Here is a 19317-nt window from a genome sequence, read left to right as displayed (position 1 = left end):
ATGATACAGTTACTAAAAGATCAGTTTCATTGCTTTGGAGTTCTTTTTTGTTTTTACATAACTTCAGTATGCTTTTAGAAATTTGAATTTTTTTTTACACTTTTTTTGTCTGTTTAAGTTCTAGTAGTTAACCATACAGTGTGATATTAGTTTCAGGTATACAATATAGTGGTTCAGCAATTCCATACATCACCCAGTGCTCATCACGGCAAGTGCACTCCTTAAGGAAACTTGAATTTTTAACAAGTAATTTGATTATAAATTTTCCCTCAGTAGTTGAATCAATATTTAGTTATACATACTATAATATTAGACAAATTATCAACAAATAATTATGGATGTGAAATTTGAGCATGAATGGAGTTTAGCATTCTTAGTTGGATTTCTGTCCCCCACCCATCTATAAAAGGAACAAACAGAGGCCATTTTACACAAAGGTGAAATGATTTGATTTGCTCAAGATCATTGGTAAGAGACTAGTTCTATAGACAATCTTCTGATTTCTAATTCAGTGCTCTTTTTTTGCTACATTAACAATAAAATGTACTAAAATTATAACAAATCGTGAATTGTACCTTTTAAAATAATTTTTCTGATACTTTGATAGCACAGGAATCAGATAAATCTACCATGGGAGCATCTTTCTTGTTACCTACATATGACTTTACACCATTTACAGTCTTCTCAGTCCTCTGATTCAAGATCATTGAATTCTGACCTTGTTATCCTGAGATTTTTTTTTATATCCTTTCTTTAGCTTCCTAATGAGATACTACACTCACTATGTGTTCCAGATACGTCAACAGTAATATTGCCAACATTGGATGCTCACCACCACTAAGTTTAATCCTGTCAGATATTGTTTGAGTGGAATAGGTGGTGCCATACATAGTGACTGTGTAAAAGACAGCCAGCCCTCAGGTGTACCGAGCTCACTGACAGACTTTGGAGATGCTCACTTTGAATGAAGGATATTCTCTAGTGAACATTTTGCTTGTATTCTTATGATAGTTATAGTTAATGTCATTTAAATGACATTTATATAGTGTAGATGTATTTATAATTTTTACATTTCTCAAGAAAAAGAAGAATTGTAAGAAATTGTAAGAAAATTGTCAGTTTTTAGTTTCAGATTGTCTTTATCATTGGTTAAAATGCAGAATTTAGAATTTTGAATATTACTATATATAGGTGCCTGGAATACTTATTGCGAAATGATGCAAATCCAGGGATCCGTGACAAGCAAGGATACAATGCAGTTCATTATTCAGCTGCTTATGGTCACCGTCTTTGTCTTCAGCTGGTAAGATTCGTGAATTGTTGTGGAAAGACTAATGTGATTTTATATTCTAATAACATAATGAGAATGAGAATAAATGAACCAAACAAACTCTCTTTTTAATATTTTTAGAACCAATATATACCTCTTAAATTCATACTTGCCTCAGTAAGATATCTCTCATTCCCTTTCCCCTTTCAAAAAGAAGAGAACGGAGAAAATTAGATCTCTGGAAAGGGCTTCTTATGTCCTTCCCTTATACTACCCTGGGTTGATGTAGCATTTCTTTTCCCTTTTCCTTTAAATAAATGTTTTCCAGAAATTTCTAAAGAACTGGAACCATGTGTTGTGTGAGAAATGTCCCTGTGAGAGGAGGGTTTTTTCCATATAAATTATTTAGAGATTTCTGAAAGGCCCATTCTTTTTACAGTCCCTCCTGACAGGGGAGACAGTATTTCTGCAAAGGAGCTTTTTATTTCAACTGTGATCTCATTCTTGAATATACATGCCATTCACCACACTTTGCCAAACCAAAGAGAAAGCAAGAGACAATTTAAAACATTATCAAGTGTATAACAGATGCTTCAAGTTAAAGGTTTCTTTATTTAGACTTATAAATTATATTAAACTTTGCTTCTCTTCAACAGAGAGTGGATATTAAAGATAGAAAAAGCAGGTTGACCTGTTTAATGTAGTACTTAAAACCCTGCTATCAGAAATAACAAATATTTCCTTAGGTTATTATGGTATCTTGTACACTAAAATCTTAGACCCATGAATAGAGATATGTGGTCTATTATACTGTATACTTATTTATTTAAAAGATACAATTTTTTGAGGCAAAGGGAACACAAGCTCAGAATAGAATTTAACAAAGCCTTGTGTAAATAGAGACCTGTAACATTTAGCTCTAATATATATGAATATTTTCTAAGCTAAATATTCTTATTTTGAATTTTATTTCAGATTGCAAGTGAAACTCCTTTAGATGTTGTAAGTAATAATCAATCCCTCCCCTCCCCCCCCCACTATTTGTAGTATTGTAATTAATTTATTTGCTCTCACTAGAGCTGAAGTCCATTCTACACATTCCTGAGAACAAAGAGACAAGTACATTTAGGGTATGGGGCTGGGGCAGGTGGTTCTTACTCGGTGGTGAGTAAATAGCATTTCCCTCAAGCTAGTATATAGCCCTACCTCAGAGCTCTTATTCTGTGGTCCTCACCACCCTTTCATGATGATCTGTTTTATAAGCTTGCTGAGTGAAATTTTCACAATATAATGGTCTAAGATTTTAAAATTCATATTTAAGTATCAATTTTTACTCTAAAATGTATTTAAACTTGGAGGAGGCAGGAATAACTGCTGTAGTATATCTAAAAGTACCATTTCTGACATTTCAAATACTTTTTCAGTTAATGGAAACCTCTGGGACAGACATGCTGAATGATTCAGACAATAGAGCAACAATAAGCCCTTTACATTTGGCCGTGAGTACTGCCTTTACAGCCAACTTGATGCCTGGTTTATTGAAAATATCTCCCATCTGGTTGTTTGACTCAAACTAGTACCCAGTAACTTTTGGGCCATGTATGATGATCATGAAATTAAATCTTCAACAACTTTTTTAAGTCAGAGACTTCTTGAGTGTACCTGTTAGATTTGTTTAAAAAATAAACAGTGGTCTTTGGGTTTCTCCCAAAGCCTACTCTAAGGGAGAGACTATACCTGTGATGTGAATTTTAAAATGCACTGCCCTAATGGAATGACTTCTAACTAGCTGAGCAGAACTGTATTTTCTGCTGCATTTCTACAACTTTTTTGGTCTTGGAGCACTAAGTGTGTGTTCACTGGTCCTTCAGTTGCTCATACCATAGAATCTGGCTCAATGATTTGTAATGTCCGTTTTAGCTTGAGATGCCTCTGATTTTTTTCTCATAATGTCAAGGCACTAAGAGGAGAAGGTTAGTGAAGTAATAAAACAGTTCTTTAAATCAGATGTGGGAATAAATTACTTTAGGAAATTTCAAGCAAGGCCCAATCTTGTTCTTTTTGTGCTGAAAGAAGAATCTGTTTTTGAAACAGAGAATGTTAACAGTTGTGGGGGGTGAGATGAAGATTGAGAATCAGGAGACTTGGATACAGTCACTAGCTATTTGGGAGATTGCTGGATTTACATGTAGTAAAATGTTTATGAGAGTTTATACCTAAGTTAATGAGGATCACTACAAGTTCACTGATCCCTTTGCTTCTTCTCATGTGTGCTGGGTTTTCTTATAAGATTCTCCTGCATATTTTCTAACACCGATGCATCTGCATTGAATTTTCTGCCCCTTTTTCCCTGCTTAGTACTTCCTACCATTTTCTGAATGACTAAGGAGGTATGCTGCAACGTCCTGCTTCCTTGCCCTTTGGGTCTTTGGAAATACTGTCTGCTCTCCCAGACTTGCAGAGTAAATAAGTCATCCAGAAGGGCAAAGCAAGCATGGAGAAGATAGCTATTTTACTGTTCATGGCAAGAAATGAAGTCTGAGCAGATGACTAGGCAGTTCTTACATCATCATCCTCAACTAGCACTGCCATTTCCTAAGCACTTACTAGGTGCCAGACTAAGCACTTCGCCAAGTTTTTGAATATGTTATCTCAAACTTACTTTCTTTTTTTTTTTTTAACTACTTTTTTTACTTCTTGGCTATTACGTGTAGTAGTGTTATATATGAACATGGCTATTTGCTTAATAGTGTTTTTAAGCTGAAATGGAAACAATTTTTAATTTAGTAATTAGACTCCGTGAACTGTGATGATACCACCACTTTTCACATTTTTGTATCTGTTCCTAGGAGGTTTTCAGAAATTAACTTGAAGTGATTTTTTTTTCCCTTCCAAACTTTCCCAATCCAGGACACCTTGATGCTGTGAAAACACACTAGCTTGAGGTCTTGGTTCTTGTCTTTGCACATAGTACCTATTCAGATTCCTTGTTTCCATCTTATACAGGGACATCTTGAAGGGAACACCTCTCTGGCAAATCATCATGGCTTCTTGTCATCCTTATTTGTCTCTTGTTGTGTTGCTGTACACTGTCTTCTGCATATGCTGTGTTTCTCAAAGTTCTTTCTGCTAGTAGCAAGTTTCATTGACCCAGTATTGAGGAACAAGATTAAATATGATCCTAGGACAGTAGAGTTCCTAAAGTACAGTTACTTAAATCTTTCAGGTGGTAGAGAATCTCTGTAGGTAGTCAGAAACAGCAAAGAGATCAGTAAGGCCCAGAACAACTTTATGTCTTCCTGGTACTTTCTGACATTTTCTGCAAGAAATAACTTTACAGTCCTTTGCTGCAGTTTGGGGCCTTCTTGCTATGTATCTTTTTTCAGATTTAGTTCAAGTATGGTAGAATTTTACATATTTCAATTCCCAGTGAAACATTCACATGTGATTAACAAACTGCTAAGCTGTAGTTCTGAATGGCATTAGCACTGGCGTATGAAAGTCCTTTAGCTACAAAATGGTAATACGAGTGAACTAAAGAGAACATTGTTTGCATGCCATAACTAGGTCTTGTTAATTGCTTTATGTCTTGCTCAGCATCTAGTCCAACGAAAGTAATAGATGTTCAGTTGACATGTTGGTGTTGATATGAATTACGTGGAAAGCCTCTTCATCAAACTGTGGTAAAGAAGGGGACTTCAGTCTGACAAACCTTTACATTTTCATCCTCTATTATATCGCTAGTACCTGGCACATGGCAGTTATTCAAGCAGGGCTCAGTGTTAAGTATTTTTGCAATAAAAGAAATGTTTGTTTTTCATATACAGCATGTTATGAAGTGAGGATGGTCATTTCAGTTTAAGATATCAGAAGACTCAAATACTAATTAACTTTAGTTGCTGGCTATCTCTATAATTTAAACATAGTAAAATTTTACCAGAGTTAAGTGGAGCACCGAACTGTGATTAGTAGCACAGGTGTTGCAATCATGGACTTAGAATGAAAGGTTTAACTGAATCTATGTCATACACTCATTGAATGCCAGGAACCAGACCATTGTATGCTAGTGATAAAATCCCCTGTCATTTGAACATTTATTCTCTGCAGAATACCCATTCTCTAACACTGTAGTTTACTATTTGGTTGTTAGAAAAATTTATACTTAACGTTTCTCAACTCTCAATATGCACATTTTAGATTATCTCAGGTATAATAATGTGAAGACAAGTTTGCTTGTTACTTTGTTTTCTAAGGTGTCTGAGAAGTCAAAGTATATACTTTTTTAATTTATATTTTTATTTATTCCTAGGCCTATCATGGTCACCATCAAGCACTAGAAGTGTTGGTACAGTCTTTATTAGATCTTGATGTGAGAAATAGTAGTGGAAGAACACCCTTAGATCTTGCAGCATTTAAGGGCCATGTTGAATGTGTGGATGTACTCATTAATCAGGGAGCCTCAATTTTAGTAAAAGATTACATTTTGAAGAGAACACCTATACATGCTGCAGGTATGTTAAAAATTATGCATGATTTTAGTTACCACTTTCTGTCTAATACTCTTTTCTTTTTACATTTTTTATGTGTTGTACTACTGGTAATTACTTTAATAATGTTGACTTTAAACAGTTGGATGAGGAGTGTGCCTGGATGGCTCAGTTGGTTAAGCATCTGACTCTTGCTTCGGCTCAGGTCATAATCTCAGAATCCTGGGATCAAGCCCTATGTCGGGCTCTGCTCTGCATGGACTCTGCTTGTCCCTCTTCCTCTGTTCCTCCCTCCTCTTGTGCACATGTGCTCGCCCGCTCTCTCAAATAAATAAAATCTTAAAAAAATAAAAGGCCAGATGATTCTTTCAAGGAAAAGCCAACAGCAAGATTATGATTGCTTTAAAACATTATCTACCTTAGAAATTGGATTTAGGGGTACCTGGGTGGCTTAGCAGGTTAAGCCTCTGCCTTCAACTCAGGTCATGATCTCAGGGTCCTGGGATCGAGCCCCACATTGGGCTCTCTGCTCAGCGGGGAGCCTGCTTCCCCCTCACTCTCTGCCTGCCTCTCTGCCTACTTGTGATTTCTCTCTCTGTCAAATAAATAAATAAAATCTTAAAAAAAAAAAAAAAGAAATTGGATTTATGTAGTAGTCTAACTTTGGAAATACTTCATCAGTAAAACAGTGAAATATTTTTTACTTCTTTTTGCTGTAAGTTATTTTGGATTGGTACGTGCTTTCACTTAACAGTTGGTGAACATTTTGGATTCTTATACCAGAGTGCTGCATTAAATATATACAAAAGCAGGAGTTATAGATCTACTGTTATGTTATGCAAGATCTACTCCATGGTGTGATTTTGTGATGTTACAAATACGTGAAAATGCAAAATTATGTAATTTTGTTGTTCTATGACTTGGTACTGCTGTATACCGCTAGCAGATGTAAATTCACAACTCTACAAGAATTACTACAAGTCAGTATTTATTTTATTATATTGTATTTTATTTTATGTTTAAGATTTTATTTATTTATTTGACAGAGAGACAGCGAGAGAGGGAACACAAGCAGGGGGAGTGGGAGAGGGAGAAGCTTCCTGATGTAGGGCTCAGTCCCACTGTCCTGAGCCATCCCAATCCCACGTACCTGAGCCAAAGGTGGACGTGTAATGACTGAGCCACCCAGGCGCCCCTGTATTCATTTTAAATAGCCTCCTTTATATGATTAGATTCATTTCAGTTAGTCTGTTTTTAGGGTGATTTTTTTAAGATTTTGTTTATTTATTAGAGATCACAAGTAGGCAAAGAGGCAGGTAGAGAGAGAGGAAGGGAAGCAGGCTCCCTGCTGACCAGAGAGCTCGATGCAGGGCTCGATCCCAGGACCCTGGAATCATGACCTGAGCCAAAGGCAGAGGCTTTAACCCACTGATCCACCCAGGCACCCCTACAGAGCGATTTTTAAGGACACATTTTAACATGGGTCTTGGACTTTACTTCTAGTCCTTTAGGACACTTGCATTTTTGAAGACTCTCGGTAACACCCACTATTGCTCCGTAGCAGTCTTTCAGAAATTATCAGATATTCAAGCAGGGCTCAAAAATGGAAAAAAATTTAAGTGGATTACAATTCCTAATAAATGTGTATATATGGGATTCCTGGTGGCTCAGTGGGTTATGTCTGCCTTCGGCTCAAGTCATGATCTCAGGGTCCTGGGATCGAGCCCCACATCGGGCTCTCTGCTCAGTGGGGAGCCTGCTTCCCTCCCTCTCTCTCTGCCTCCTTCTCTGCCTCCTTGTAATCTCTGTCTGTCAAACAAATAAATAAATAAAATATTTTTAAAAAATTTAAAAAAATTTATATATATAAACTGCTATATGGTAAGAATTAAGAAATCAAAAGGCCATCCTTTTCTATTACCTTATGAAAAAAAAATGAAGTTTATATACCATTCTGCAACTTAAAAATTTTTGTGTTGTAAGCACAGATCATTTGCAGAGCTGATTTAAAGCTTTCATGGAGTGGTTTGCACTCTTTATTGATAAATATTGAAACAAGACACTAGCCAGTCCCTCAGAAGTAGCTAACCAATGTCAGATAGTCTATATATCCTATCCCTGAAAAAGCTACAGGCTATTATTATTGGTGCCTACCTATTTAATAAATGCAGACCTGGTTCTGTAGATACCTTTCAAATGTGGAGATTGTTAAAGAGCACCTTAGTCATAAGTCATGAGGAGGACATTGCTATTTTTTTTCCAAAAGGGAACCAGTTTTCTCCTACAGTGATATTATGCTTTGTGTTTTACGTATTGAACTTATAAAACAAAAAACCCCTCAGGAGCTACTGTGAACTGAGTGTAAGTGAGTCCATTAAAGAAGTGGCAGGCCAAACAGTTTCCTTGATGCATCCCCAAGTGAGATGCTTCAGTGACAGCTGTTATTGATTACATTGAGAGCTGCTGGCAGAGTGTAGCATATAGATAATGGAATGATTTTGTACCATAAGTCTTAATTAATAACTATTAGAATTTAATATAGCTGTAGAATATTAGGGCACCTAGCTTTCTTTCATTAATTTGTCTTTTATTAGGAAGAACAATGATAGATACTCCTTTTTGCCTCATTATGTGACTTATATATTTAAACTTCAAATTTTACTGTGTTATGGGAAGGACCTGAATTTTGCAGAGGATTTAACTTACCTTAAAAGCTTACTGTTTTGGAGTGCCTGGATGGCTCAGTTGGTTAAACATCTGCCTTCAGCTCCGGGCATGATCCCAGGGTCCTAGGATTCTGCCTTGCATTGGGCTCCCTGCTCAGTGGGGAGCCTGCTTCTCCCTCTCTCCACTTGTGGTATCTCTCACTATCTCTGTTTGTCTCTCTTCTCTCAAAGAAATAAATAAACCTACCACCCCCCCCCCAAAAAAAGATTGCTGTTTCCTCTAAGCTACTTCTGTTTTATACCATTGCCCATTTTATGTTTAGACATATAAATACCGTCTTTAAATAGATCGTTTCTTCTTTTATTATATATGTATCCATTGGAATACTTTCGTAGTACCCAACTAAAAGGTGGCTTAAGTGACAAGTGTTTATCCTCTCACAAAATGTTCAGAGGTAGAGTCAGCTCCGGGATTGATTAATTCAGCAGTGGTGTCAGAGCTCTCTATTCTCTTGCCTTTGCAGTCATGGCACAGAATGGCTACTGCTTCTTTACAGGATTCACATCAAAAATCAGAAAAAGAAGGACTTGTCATTATCAGAGATAAAAATATTTCCCAGAAGCCCTCAGACTTCTTAGCATCTCAGTGGTCAGACTAGACCAAGACTCATCTTGAAACCAGTCACGGGCAAAGAATGTAGTTGTGATGGACTTGATCTAATCACAGTTTCATCCTTGGCTAAAGGCAGGATACCTCCCCTTGATCACAGTTGCTACCATCAAAGTACCAAATAAAATGAGCATTTTGTTGGCAGGGCACATGGTGAGGGATGGCTATGGCCATATTTTACCGTGAGGGATTTAAATCTATTCAGTTTCACCAACAAAGGCAATAGAAACCTTCTTTGTATCTATATTTTGTTTTCTTTGACTAGTAAATTCAGTGATAGGATCTCACAGGTACATCTAGAAAATATGCCCTAAGATGGAAATTCTCTGTTTTACCATTGTAATTACTGAAATTTTAAAATATCACTCTACAGCAACAAATGGTCATTCAGAGTGCTTGCGGCTACTAATAGGAAATGCAGAACCACAGAATGCAGTAGACATTCAAGATGGAAATGGACAGTAAGTTCTAATAATTTTTAAATTATTTTTAAGATGTGTGTTGAGGGGCGCCTGGGTGGCTCAGTGGGTTAAAGCCTCTACCTTTGGCTTTGGGAAATCCCAAAATCCCAGGGTCCTGGGATCGAGCCCCCCCTCCCCCCTCCCCCCCCCCCCCCCCCCCCCCCCCCCCGCATTGGACTCTCTGCTCAGCAGGGAGCCTGCTTCTCCCCACCCCCAACCTGCCCTGCCTGCTTGTAATCTCGGCCTGTCAAATAAATAAATAAAATATAAAAAAAAAAAATAAGATGTGTGTTGATCTTCATGCTTTTGCCCCTATTTTAGTAAGTCTATCATAATATGTCAACTGAATAGCATCAAGTATAGTTTTCTCATCTAAGTATACTTTAAATTTGCATCACAAAAAGACATGTTTAAAAAACAGGCCGACACACTGTTTAATTGTTTTTCATGGAGTCTTAGGTGCTTAACACTTGAACCTATTCCTGTTGTTGCCCAGGACTCCTCTGATGCTGTCTGTTCTCAATGGGCACACGGACTGTGTTTACTCACTGCTGAACAAAGGAGCAAATGTAGATGCCAAAGATAAATGGGGAAGGACAGCATTGCATAGAGGGGTAAGCAAAAATGTTCCCACTGCCTTTAATCAAAAATTTCTTAGGATCTCATTTTCCCTAAAACTAAACTAGGCTGTGTTTATTTTTCTTCATCAGATTTTTACTAAATAGGTTTGGGTCACTAATTTTAAACAGCTACAAAACACAACTTAATTTAGGAAACATTGTTGGAAGAAAATTTTAAAACCCCAAAACCTTGAGTAGACTTAATGTCCATTTTACTTTTTCTCATTATTACAACTATTTTCTTACACATTTTTGTCTTTTCCCCTTTGTGACCTTTTTTCCTTCATTGTTTTTACTGATTTATAAGTTCCTTTATTCCTGTTTTTCATAATACTTGTGTTTTGACAAAGTTACTGCTTTACATAAATTTTTAAGCCTTTTCCAATAAAAACACTGAATTACTAGAAAAATGATAAATGCTTTGATTGATGGACAAATACGGGGAATACAGACTTTAAAAAAATTTTTTTAATTGGCACATAGTATCCAAGATAATATATTCAAATACCTACAAATACTTTTTCTTTCAGGCAGTTACAGGCCATGAAGAATGTGTAGATGCATTACTTCAACATGGTGCTAAGTGCTTATTTCGAGATAGCAGGGGCCGGACACCTATACACTTGTCAGCTGCCTGTGGACACATTGGTGTTCTCGGAGCCCTTTTGCAGTCAGCAGCATCTGTAGATGCAAACCCAGCCATAGCAGACAATCATGGATATACAGCACTTCACTGGGCCTGCTACAACGGTTGAGTATACAGTTATAAATCTACATGAAATGCCTGTTAATGTACCAGAGACAACAAACTATAACACACTATGATATTCATGAATATTTATTAGGCAACTGTGAGATCAGTAGGAACATAGAAAACTATACCTATGTAGTTGTAAGCTTACTCCTGTCACTTGTCATGGTAAAGCCAAAGATCTTTTGATATAAACTCATCATTAAGCTGGAAATTTTTCTTAGATCTTTGCTTCAACAGGTATTTTTGCATTTTTAACATACTTCTATCAATATTTACAGTGTCCTTTATATATATAATATGCTTGTAGTTTGATTTTGTTCTTTTGCTTTCTAAGTGTACTTGTATTGGGGGGTAAAGATAGCAAAAAATAAAAATGTATCACATTCTAAACTGAAATCTGTATATGTTTTCTGAGTACATTGCAAGATAGATCCTTCTAGCAACAGTAACATGTATGCTCAGCATTTTAAGGGAATAAAATCTTAGCAGATCACAGACCTAGAAACTTAGAAGCTTTTATGGTTAAGTTAACTTTGCTACACAATCAGAACATACTGACCTTTGGCTTCTTAGAAGCTCACAGCCAGTCAGTCCTTTTATAGGTGGACTCACTGACAGTCACTCAGAGAAGTATAAAGCTGTTTAAGGTTTAAATGTTCAAAGTGAAGCTTGGCTTATGAAATGTCACTAATTAAGGTACTTTAAGTGAGGAGGCATGTTGAGAGAGAATGATTTTTTTCCTTGTGTAGGGCCACAGATTTGATCATGTTAGAAAATGCTAGGGTACATTATGTACATTGTAAACATCAACTCTATCAAAAGTTTGGGCTTAGGGCTTTAGCAGGAATATGAGGGGATTTTTAATTTGTTTTGAATTTCATTGTAGCATTTAGATTACTCTTAGTTTTGAGAGCATACCTGAAAAACTAGTTCACAATTCTAATAACTTTCCCTCAAAATATTAAGAAAATATGAATTGCCTCTTGATATAAATATTGACTTACTTAAAAAATAAGTATCTGTTTTAAAATCCAGCTGACTGCCTTAGCAGAGAGTTGAGGTTTCTCCCTTTCTGTAATGTGCTCCTTCATGGTTCTTTTACTAGAGCCATCTTGACAGATAATGTTGAGTCACAGTGAAAGGGGAGAAACCTGAATCTTGCAAAATTATAGTTAATTAAATATTTTATAAGTATTTTCTAAAATGTAGTATTTGAATTTTCGTATTAATCCTTGTGCCAGAATTGAGAGTTCTAATCTTTTGCTGTGAGAAAGTTTTTGTCTCTTCTTGAGAATTGTTCTGTGATGACTACTGGGCATCCATCATCTCTGAGTACCGTCTCTGGTACCATTTGTTGGTACCATCAAAACTTGAATAGTTAAATGTATTGCTAATTCACAAGCTCAGTTTAGTCTGTTTATCTTTACTACCTTAGATCCTAAGCCAGAACAGTTTTGAAGATTAAAACCTTTGGATTTCAACTTCTCTTTTTTCTTTTATACTCAGTAAAATTGGTATTTAATGAATGTAGTGAAATGGCTAAAGACTAGTCCTGAATTTAAAAAGATAACTATATTTTGCCATTGGAATTTGATTTGTTTTTATAATATAATGACATTTTGCAAGTACGAGGAAAACCAAAACCATCTAATATTATAAGGAAACAATACAGATGTGAGTTTTACCATACTACAGATGTGAGTTTTATTTAAGAAATGAAACTAGGGTTTTTTTTTTGTTTTTGTTTTTAGAGAGGGCTGGAGAGTAGCAGAGGGAGAGAGAACCTCGAGCTGGCTCTATGCCCATCTCATAGCCTTTGTGCGGCTCAGTCTCACAACCCTGAGATCATGACCTGACCAGAAATCAAGAGTTGGATGCTTAGCTGACTAAGCCACCCAGGCATCCCAAGAAATGAAACTGTTTTGAAGCAGACTTTTATTGCTTGGTTTTTTTTTTTCTTTTTTAATATATCAGTGAGAATTAACCGTTGGAAAAATCACAAAATAAGCTGTCTTTACTCGGGCAGGGCATTTAGTTGTAAATAAACTGCTCTTGTAACTGCCCTTTGGAGAGTTACTATTACGGCATTTCTTTTCAGGTCTTTATGGAGAGTACTGTTTCCCTAAAGTGAATTCCTACTCTGTTACTGCTAAATTTAGATTCTCTAAGCACCTTGTGTACAAGAGACAAAACAGATGAAATTTTGCATGAACTACATGCTTGGTTGCCATTTAAAGATCATAGCAGATGTGTCTTACTTTTCAGACTGTAGCAAATTTGTGCAGATTCTGAATTGAGCTGAAAGGAATTAGATGTGTGTTGGCTATACAAGCAGTCTAAAATTAATACCATATTTATAGTCGAAAGTCTGTTTCATAATTTGGCATTCTGAGAGTAGAATATGTAAAATGGTTTTACTTCCACTAGTAATTATTCCATGGCTAAAAACAAAATCGGAAGCACTCTAACAAACCAGAAAACACCTTTGTCTCAAAATTAAAATGAAATGATGGCAAAGTTTTAGAAAAGAATTGGTTATACATACTACATTTAAAGTCCAGATTTTCAGATTATATAGTCATTCAATCACAGAATTCAAGAGTACTTGTATTATCCCTCTGTTTCTTTTAAAAATTGAGAAGTTTTTTTGAAGCTCTAAGTGTCCTTGGAATATCCCTCTGAAACATGAAGAGAACAGCTGTATCATCCTTTCATAAACAAGGACACAAAGTTTTCAGCTTGATATGATTGCTGGAGGTAATCAGTAGTCCATAACTCTCTTTTTGCAGTATGCAGTGTATTCAGTAATTCTCAAACCTTTCAGTCTCATGATCTGGGAGTTAGAGCCATCAATACATACTATATTGGAAATGAGAACTGAAAAATTGAAAGATATTTATTAATTTACTTTAAAATAATAAATTCATTAATTATAAATAACATTTTTATAAAAAATAACTTCTTTTCAAAACAAAAAACAATTTTAGTGAGAAGGGTGGCAAATTTCTTTACTGGCTAGTTTAAGAAAAGACTAGTTTGCAACCATACCCTGGGATCCCCAGACTCACACCTTGAGAACTGCTATTCTAGGGTGATAGGAAACTCTTAAATCTGTACAGGACAACTTTCCATGGCTACTTCTTTGTAATGAGTTGATATTTGGAGAAAGTTAAAGCAAGTCTTCTCAACCTCAGCACTATTGCCATTTTGGCAAAAATTCTTTGTGGTGAGGGACTGCCACTGGATGGAAGGTGTTTAACAAACTCTCTAACTTCTACCCGGTAAATGAGAGTAGCACCCTCTTACCCCATGCCCGGTTGTGATGAGCAAACATTCCTCCAGACATGGCTGAATGTCTCTGAAAGGCAAAATTGCTCCAGTTGGGAACCATTGGATTGGAGAAAATAACTAACATAAGATGAAACAGTTATAGGTTTCCTAAAACTTACTTTTTTCCTGGTAAAAACAATTACCAGGATAAAATAGGATACCAATAGGATAAAAATTAAGTTGAGCTATTATTTGAGAATGATAGAGTAACTAAAAAGAAAATAAATCTAGCCTCACTTTGTTCGACAAATATTGAGTCATAGAAATAAATAAATAGCCTGCATAAGAATCTAATTTATTCCTAAAACAGGTTCCAAATTACTAATGAAATAAATGATGTAACATTTCATTTGCAACAATTATTTAAAATAAAAATTTTTTTTTAAATTTTTTATTTATTTGACAGAGAGAGATCACAAGTAGACAGAGAGGCAGGCAGAGAGAGAGGGAGGGAAGCAGGCTCACTGCCGAGCAGAGAGCCTGATGTGGGACTCGATCCCAGGACCCTGAGATCATGACCTGAGCCGAAGGCAGCGGCCTAACCCACTGAGCCACCCAGGCGCCCCTCATTTGCAACAATTATTATAGCAATTGGATTTTAACTAAAATCCTTGCTTTAAAAATTAAGTGAAGAAAATCTGAGGTTTGGGTTTTTCCTGTCTTCAAAAACTGTGGGCCTGGGAATCTAACTGGTTCAGTTGATTGAGTGACTCTTGATTTCAACTCAGGTCATGGTTTCAAGGCTGTGGGATCAGCCCCGTATCCGGCTCCACACTCAGTATAGAGTTTGCTTGAGATTCTTTCTTCCCTTCTCCCTCTGCTCCTCCCCCTGAGTTATTCGCATGTGCAGTAGTGCTCTCCTTCCTCCCCACCCCGCCCCTGCCAGATAAATAAAATCTTTAAAAATAAATAAATAAACACTGTGGGCCTATCTATCAGTAATCTATACTTGTCCTTCAACCCAGCAATACCATTTCTAGGAAATTATCCTATAAAAATAGTTAAAAAAAAATACTGGAGGGAGCCTGGGTGGCTCAGTTGGTTAAGTGCCTACCTTCAGGTCATGATCCCAGCAGGCTGAGTGGGGAGGGGAGTCTGCCTCTCCCTCAGGCTTCCCCTACCACTTGGGTACACTCGCAAAAATAAGTAAGTAAAATCTAAAAAATTTTTTTAAATAAAGTACTGGAAAATTTCATTACAGCATGTTTGGTTATATAACAGATGCACACTAGCAATCACCTCAGAATACATAATTAGAAATTAAAATCATTTATGGTATACTTTAATGCTGTGAAGTTTTTCCAAAGATTCAAAAACAAGATTTCTATATATGTTATTATAGAGGGATATGTACTATTTATTAAGTGAAAAGCAAGTTGCAGAATTAAAATTTTTCATAAAAATTTTTAAAAGGAAGTAGTACATGTTTATGTGCATGCAGTTGTATATGCCTAGAAATTTCTTGAAACTGTTTAGGTAATAGTGGTTACAGTCTAGAAAGTGGAACTGGAGATGGTGGTGGGGACAAAAACTTGTACTTTTTCCCTCTAGACACTACTGTAATATTTGAGATTTTATCATTAGCTCATTACTAAAATCAAAATACTTACATTTTGAGGTTAATTATGCTGTATAAATATATATTAATTTTAAAGTTATATTAGGCTATATAGGACTTTTTTAAAAAATGACTAAATAGGGGCGCCTGGGTGGCTCAGTGGGTTAAAGCCTCTGCCTTCAGCTCAGGTCATGATCCCAGAGTCCTGGGATCGAGCCCCGCATCGGGCTCTCTGCTCAGCGGGGAGCCTGCTTCCTCCTCTCTCTCTCTGCCTGCCTCTCTGCCTACTTGTGATCTCTGTCTGTCAAGTAAAATAAAATCTTAAAAAAAAAAAAAAAAAGACTGAATATCTTTAACTGGTCATCATAAAAAGAATAGTGAGAGTAAATTTTTTCCCCACAACATGAATATTTGTTGTGTCAGTAATAAACTGCTATAAAATTACAAAAAGCTTCTGAATATCAGGTCTTGAGGTAGTAGTTTGGATTTTTTTTTTTTTTAAGATTTTATCCATTCATTTGACAGAGATCACAGTAGGCAGAGAGAGAGGAGGAAGCAGGCTCCCCGCTGAGCAGAGAGCCTGATGCAGGGCTCGATCCCAGGACCCCAAGATCATGCTGAGCTGAAGGCAGAGGCTTTAACCCACTGAGCCACCCAGGTGCCCCCGTAATTTGGATTTTAAAACTCCTAGAAATGTGATGTTTAATGCATTCAGTGAGCTCAGTTATTTTTAATCCACGTGAATTTTTTTCTTATTTGTGTTAGGAATATGTGGGTATATTTGGGCAATTATCTTTTTTGGATTTTAATATCTGATTCTCATTTACTTATTTAGGTCATGAGACATGTGTAGAACTTCTTTTAGAACAGGAGGTTTTCCAGAAAATGGAAGGAAATGCTTTCAGTCCTTTGCATTGTGCTGTGTAAGTAAAGGCAGGTGAATCAGATTTGCTTTGACTATATAAGAAATACACCATTGCTGTGAGAGTGATCACTTTGTTACCTTACACAGGATAAATGACAACGAAGGTGCTGCTGAAATGTTAATTGATACTTTAGGTGCCAGCATCGTGAACGCCACAGATTCAAAAGGAAGGTAGGGATTCAACTACATGAGAAATAGCTTGACTTGCAGTAGGAAAAAAAATTTAATTACTAGATTAGTGGGGAAGAATAAACAGAGAACCCATTATTAAGTAAAAGTTGATTTTTATATTTGGAAGTATAAATTGTCATAAAATCTTAATGTTTATAATGTATTATAAATTACATAATTATATATGAAATAAATATTAATATTTACATGTAATATATATAATTCTCATTATAAAAGGCTTTTTTAATTACGATTTTTAGCCAGTCTTCCTCTTTAAAACTTGTAAAATGTAAGCTTTCCTCTCCTTTTCTTAAAGGTATGTTTGTTACCAAAGACGATTATTAATAAGTTTAGCAGTTTTCTAAATATAAATAAAGGCTGGAAAAGAGTCCACCAGTTGTAACAGGTGGCAATATTGGGTCAGGATTTATTTCTTCTAAAATTTCCTTAGTGATAATAATTTTGTTTAGCAATTTTATATTGTACTAGTTTAATTAAGGGCCTTTTATTATCAAATACCAATTACTCTGGCAGAAATCAGTAAGCTCCATTAAGCCTATTTGTATCCAGGCAATGATTTTATAGCCTAATATGTAAACCCTTGGAAATTACTTGTCATAAATTCAGGAATCTTTTTTTCTGAGTGTGAGACAAACAGATTCAGTGAAATCTTCCTTTTTCTTTGTATTACAGAACCCCTCTCCATGCGGCCGCCTTCACAGACCATGTAGAGTGTTTACAGCTGCTTCTCAGCCATAATGCTCAAGTTAATTCTATAGACTCTTCTGGGAAAACACCTCTCATGATGGCTGCAGAAAATGGACAGACAAATACAGTTGGTAAAGACACTGGTTAAGGCTCTGTTATTCTAATGCTATAATACTTTATTGCTTGCATGTTTTTAACTTATGGAAAACTTAGATCCCAAGCCTTCTGACTCTGTCAAATTTGCCACAGTTATCTCCTGAGATTTAAAACCTTTAGCATGCTTTCAACCCACATTTTTATATAGGGCCAAAATGTTTTCATTTGCCCTTGCTGATTAAACAGTCTTACTATAGCAAGGCAGTGTAGGATAATGGTAAAGACCCTGACTCTGGAGTTAGATGGACAACATATAAGTCCTAGTTCTACCAATTAAGTGACGTTATGACTCAAGTTTTTCATTTTTGAAGTTTAGGAAATTAACAGTGCCTACTTTGTAGGGTTATTGTGAGAGTATGAATCCGGAGTGTTTAAGGCATTATTTGAAATTTAGTAAGCTCTCACAGCATAAATGTTGCCATTGTGTCTGTGTCTTACAGGATAACCTGATGATACAGTGTGTATATTTTAGGTTACAGTATTTTTCTGAACTTTCACTAGAGGGATATTGTTGTTTTGTATCTGTATTTCTCTACAGTGAGTTTATTAGTAATCTAAGATACGTGTTCATAAGTATAAGACTTGATGTAATTTTTCCTGCCAGAGATGCTGGTTAGCAGTGCTAGTGCAGATCTGACTTTACAAGATAATAGTAAAAACACCGCCCTCCATTTGGCTTGCAGCAAGGTAGGTACACATTTTAAGGGTATGTTTTCACGGTTTATATTAACAGTGGCATTTTCCCCAAATTTAGTGAAGCTTTCCTACTTCACTGAAGTGAACAGAGCTAGAGATCGAAACCTCTCTACTGATCACTGGCATCAGATTTCTTGAGAGGGGAAAAAATTACTGTCCTGTTAGGCACCATGATATATCAAAGTCTCCAGTAGGCCAAGTAAGTTTTGGAGTGTAAGTCTAAATGTAATCTCTCCAGTCTTAAATATTCCTGTCCTCTCCCCAACCCTATTCCACCAACACATTCAGACAAATATTCAAGACATTGTTAGCCACAAAAATCTATGGCATGTATATGGTGATGTACATATTGTATGGACAAGAGTTGAGGTTTATTGTATTTATCTTTAATGATAACTAAGTTTTTAAGAGTTATTTGCCATAATTTTAGGGTCATGAAACTAGTGCCTTGTTAATACTGGAAAAGATAACAGATAGAAACCTCATCAATGCAACCAATGCAGCCTTGCAAACGTGAGTATTTTCAGTCTGGTGTAAACCTGTTTTATGAAAGTCAACTAGAATAATGTTATTTGACCCCAGCAATAAATGAGGTAAAAAGCTTGACATGTATCTGTAAACTAGAGAGATTTCAGAAAGAATCAAGTTCTTAATGTGAGCAGCTGTCTTTCAAGTGACCCCTTAGATCTTAGATCAGAGTCTCCCATTTTTCTCTTGCAATTTCCATTTGCTATTTTACTTTGAATCTTGGTCTAAAAATAAATAAATTATAATACTCGTTCCCATTCACATGTCAGATCTCTTGAGGGTCCAATTTTTTCAAAGCCTATTGAAATTTGTGCTAT

The 19317-nt window shown here is 36.0% G+C and overlaps 1 protein-coding gene across 9 annotated transcripts in view; it reads left to right on the top strand.

The window, feature by feature from the left end:
- ANKRD28 (ankyrin repeat domain 28) overlaps window positions 1–19317 on the top strand; it is a 210367-nt gene that overhangs the window by 182020 nt on the left and 9030 nt on the right. For all 9 annotated transcript variants that reach the window (XM_046001800.1, XM_046001798.1, XM_046001799.1 and 6 more), the window contains 12 exons: window positions 1192–1303; window positions 2246–2272; window positions 2695–2769; window positions 5580–5781; window positions 9467–9554; window positions 10051–10168; window positions 10705–10924; window positions 16652–16739; window positions 16829–16912; window positions 17606–17751; window positions 18381–18463; window positions 18903–18985. In XM_046001800.1, coding sequence (XP_045857756.1) covers window positions 1192–1303; window positions 2246–2272; window positions 2695–2769; window positions 5580–5781; window positions 9467–9554; window positions 10051–10168; window positions 10705–10924; window positions 16652–16739; window positions 16829–16912; window positions 17606–17751; window positions 18381–18463; window positions 18903–18985 — 1326 coding nt within the window. The remainder of the gene's footprint in view (window positions 1–1191; window positions 1304–2245; window positions 2273–2694; window positions 2770–5579; window positions 5782–9466; window positions 9555–10050; window positions 10169–10704; window positions 10925–16651; window positions 16740–16828; window positions 16913–17605; window positions 17752–18380; window positions 18464–18902; window positions 18986–19317) is intronic.

The sequence above is a fragment of the Meles meles genome, chromosome 4 (genome assembly GCF_922984935.1).
Source record: "Meles meles chromosome 4, mMelMel3.1 paternal haplotype, whole genome shotgun sequence".
In the NCBI taxonomy this organism is placed as follows: domain Eukaryota; kingdom Metazoa; phylum Chordata; class Mammalia; order Carnivora; family Mustelidae; genus Meles; species Meles meles.
This window is presented reverse-complemented; position numbering and strand designations above follow the sequence as displayed.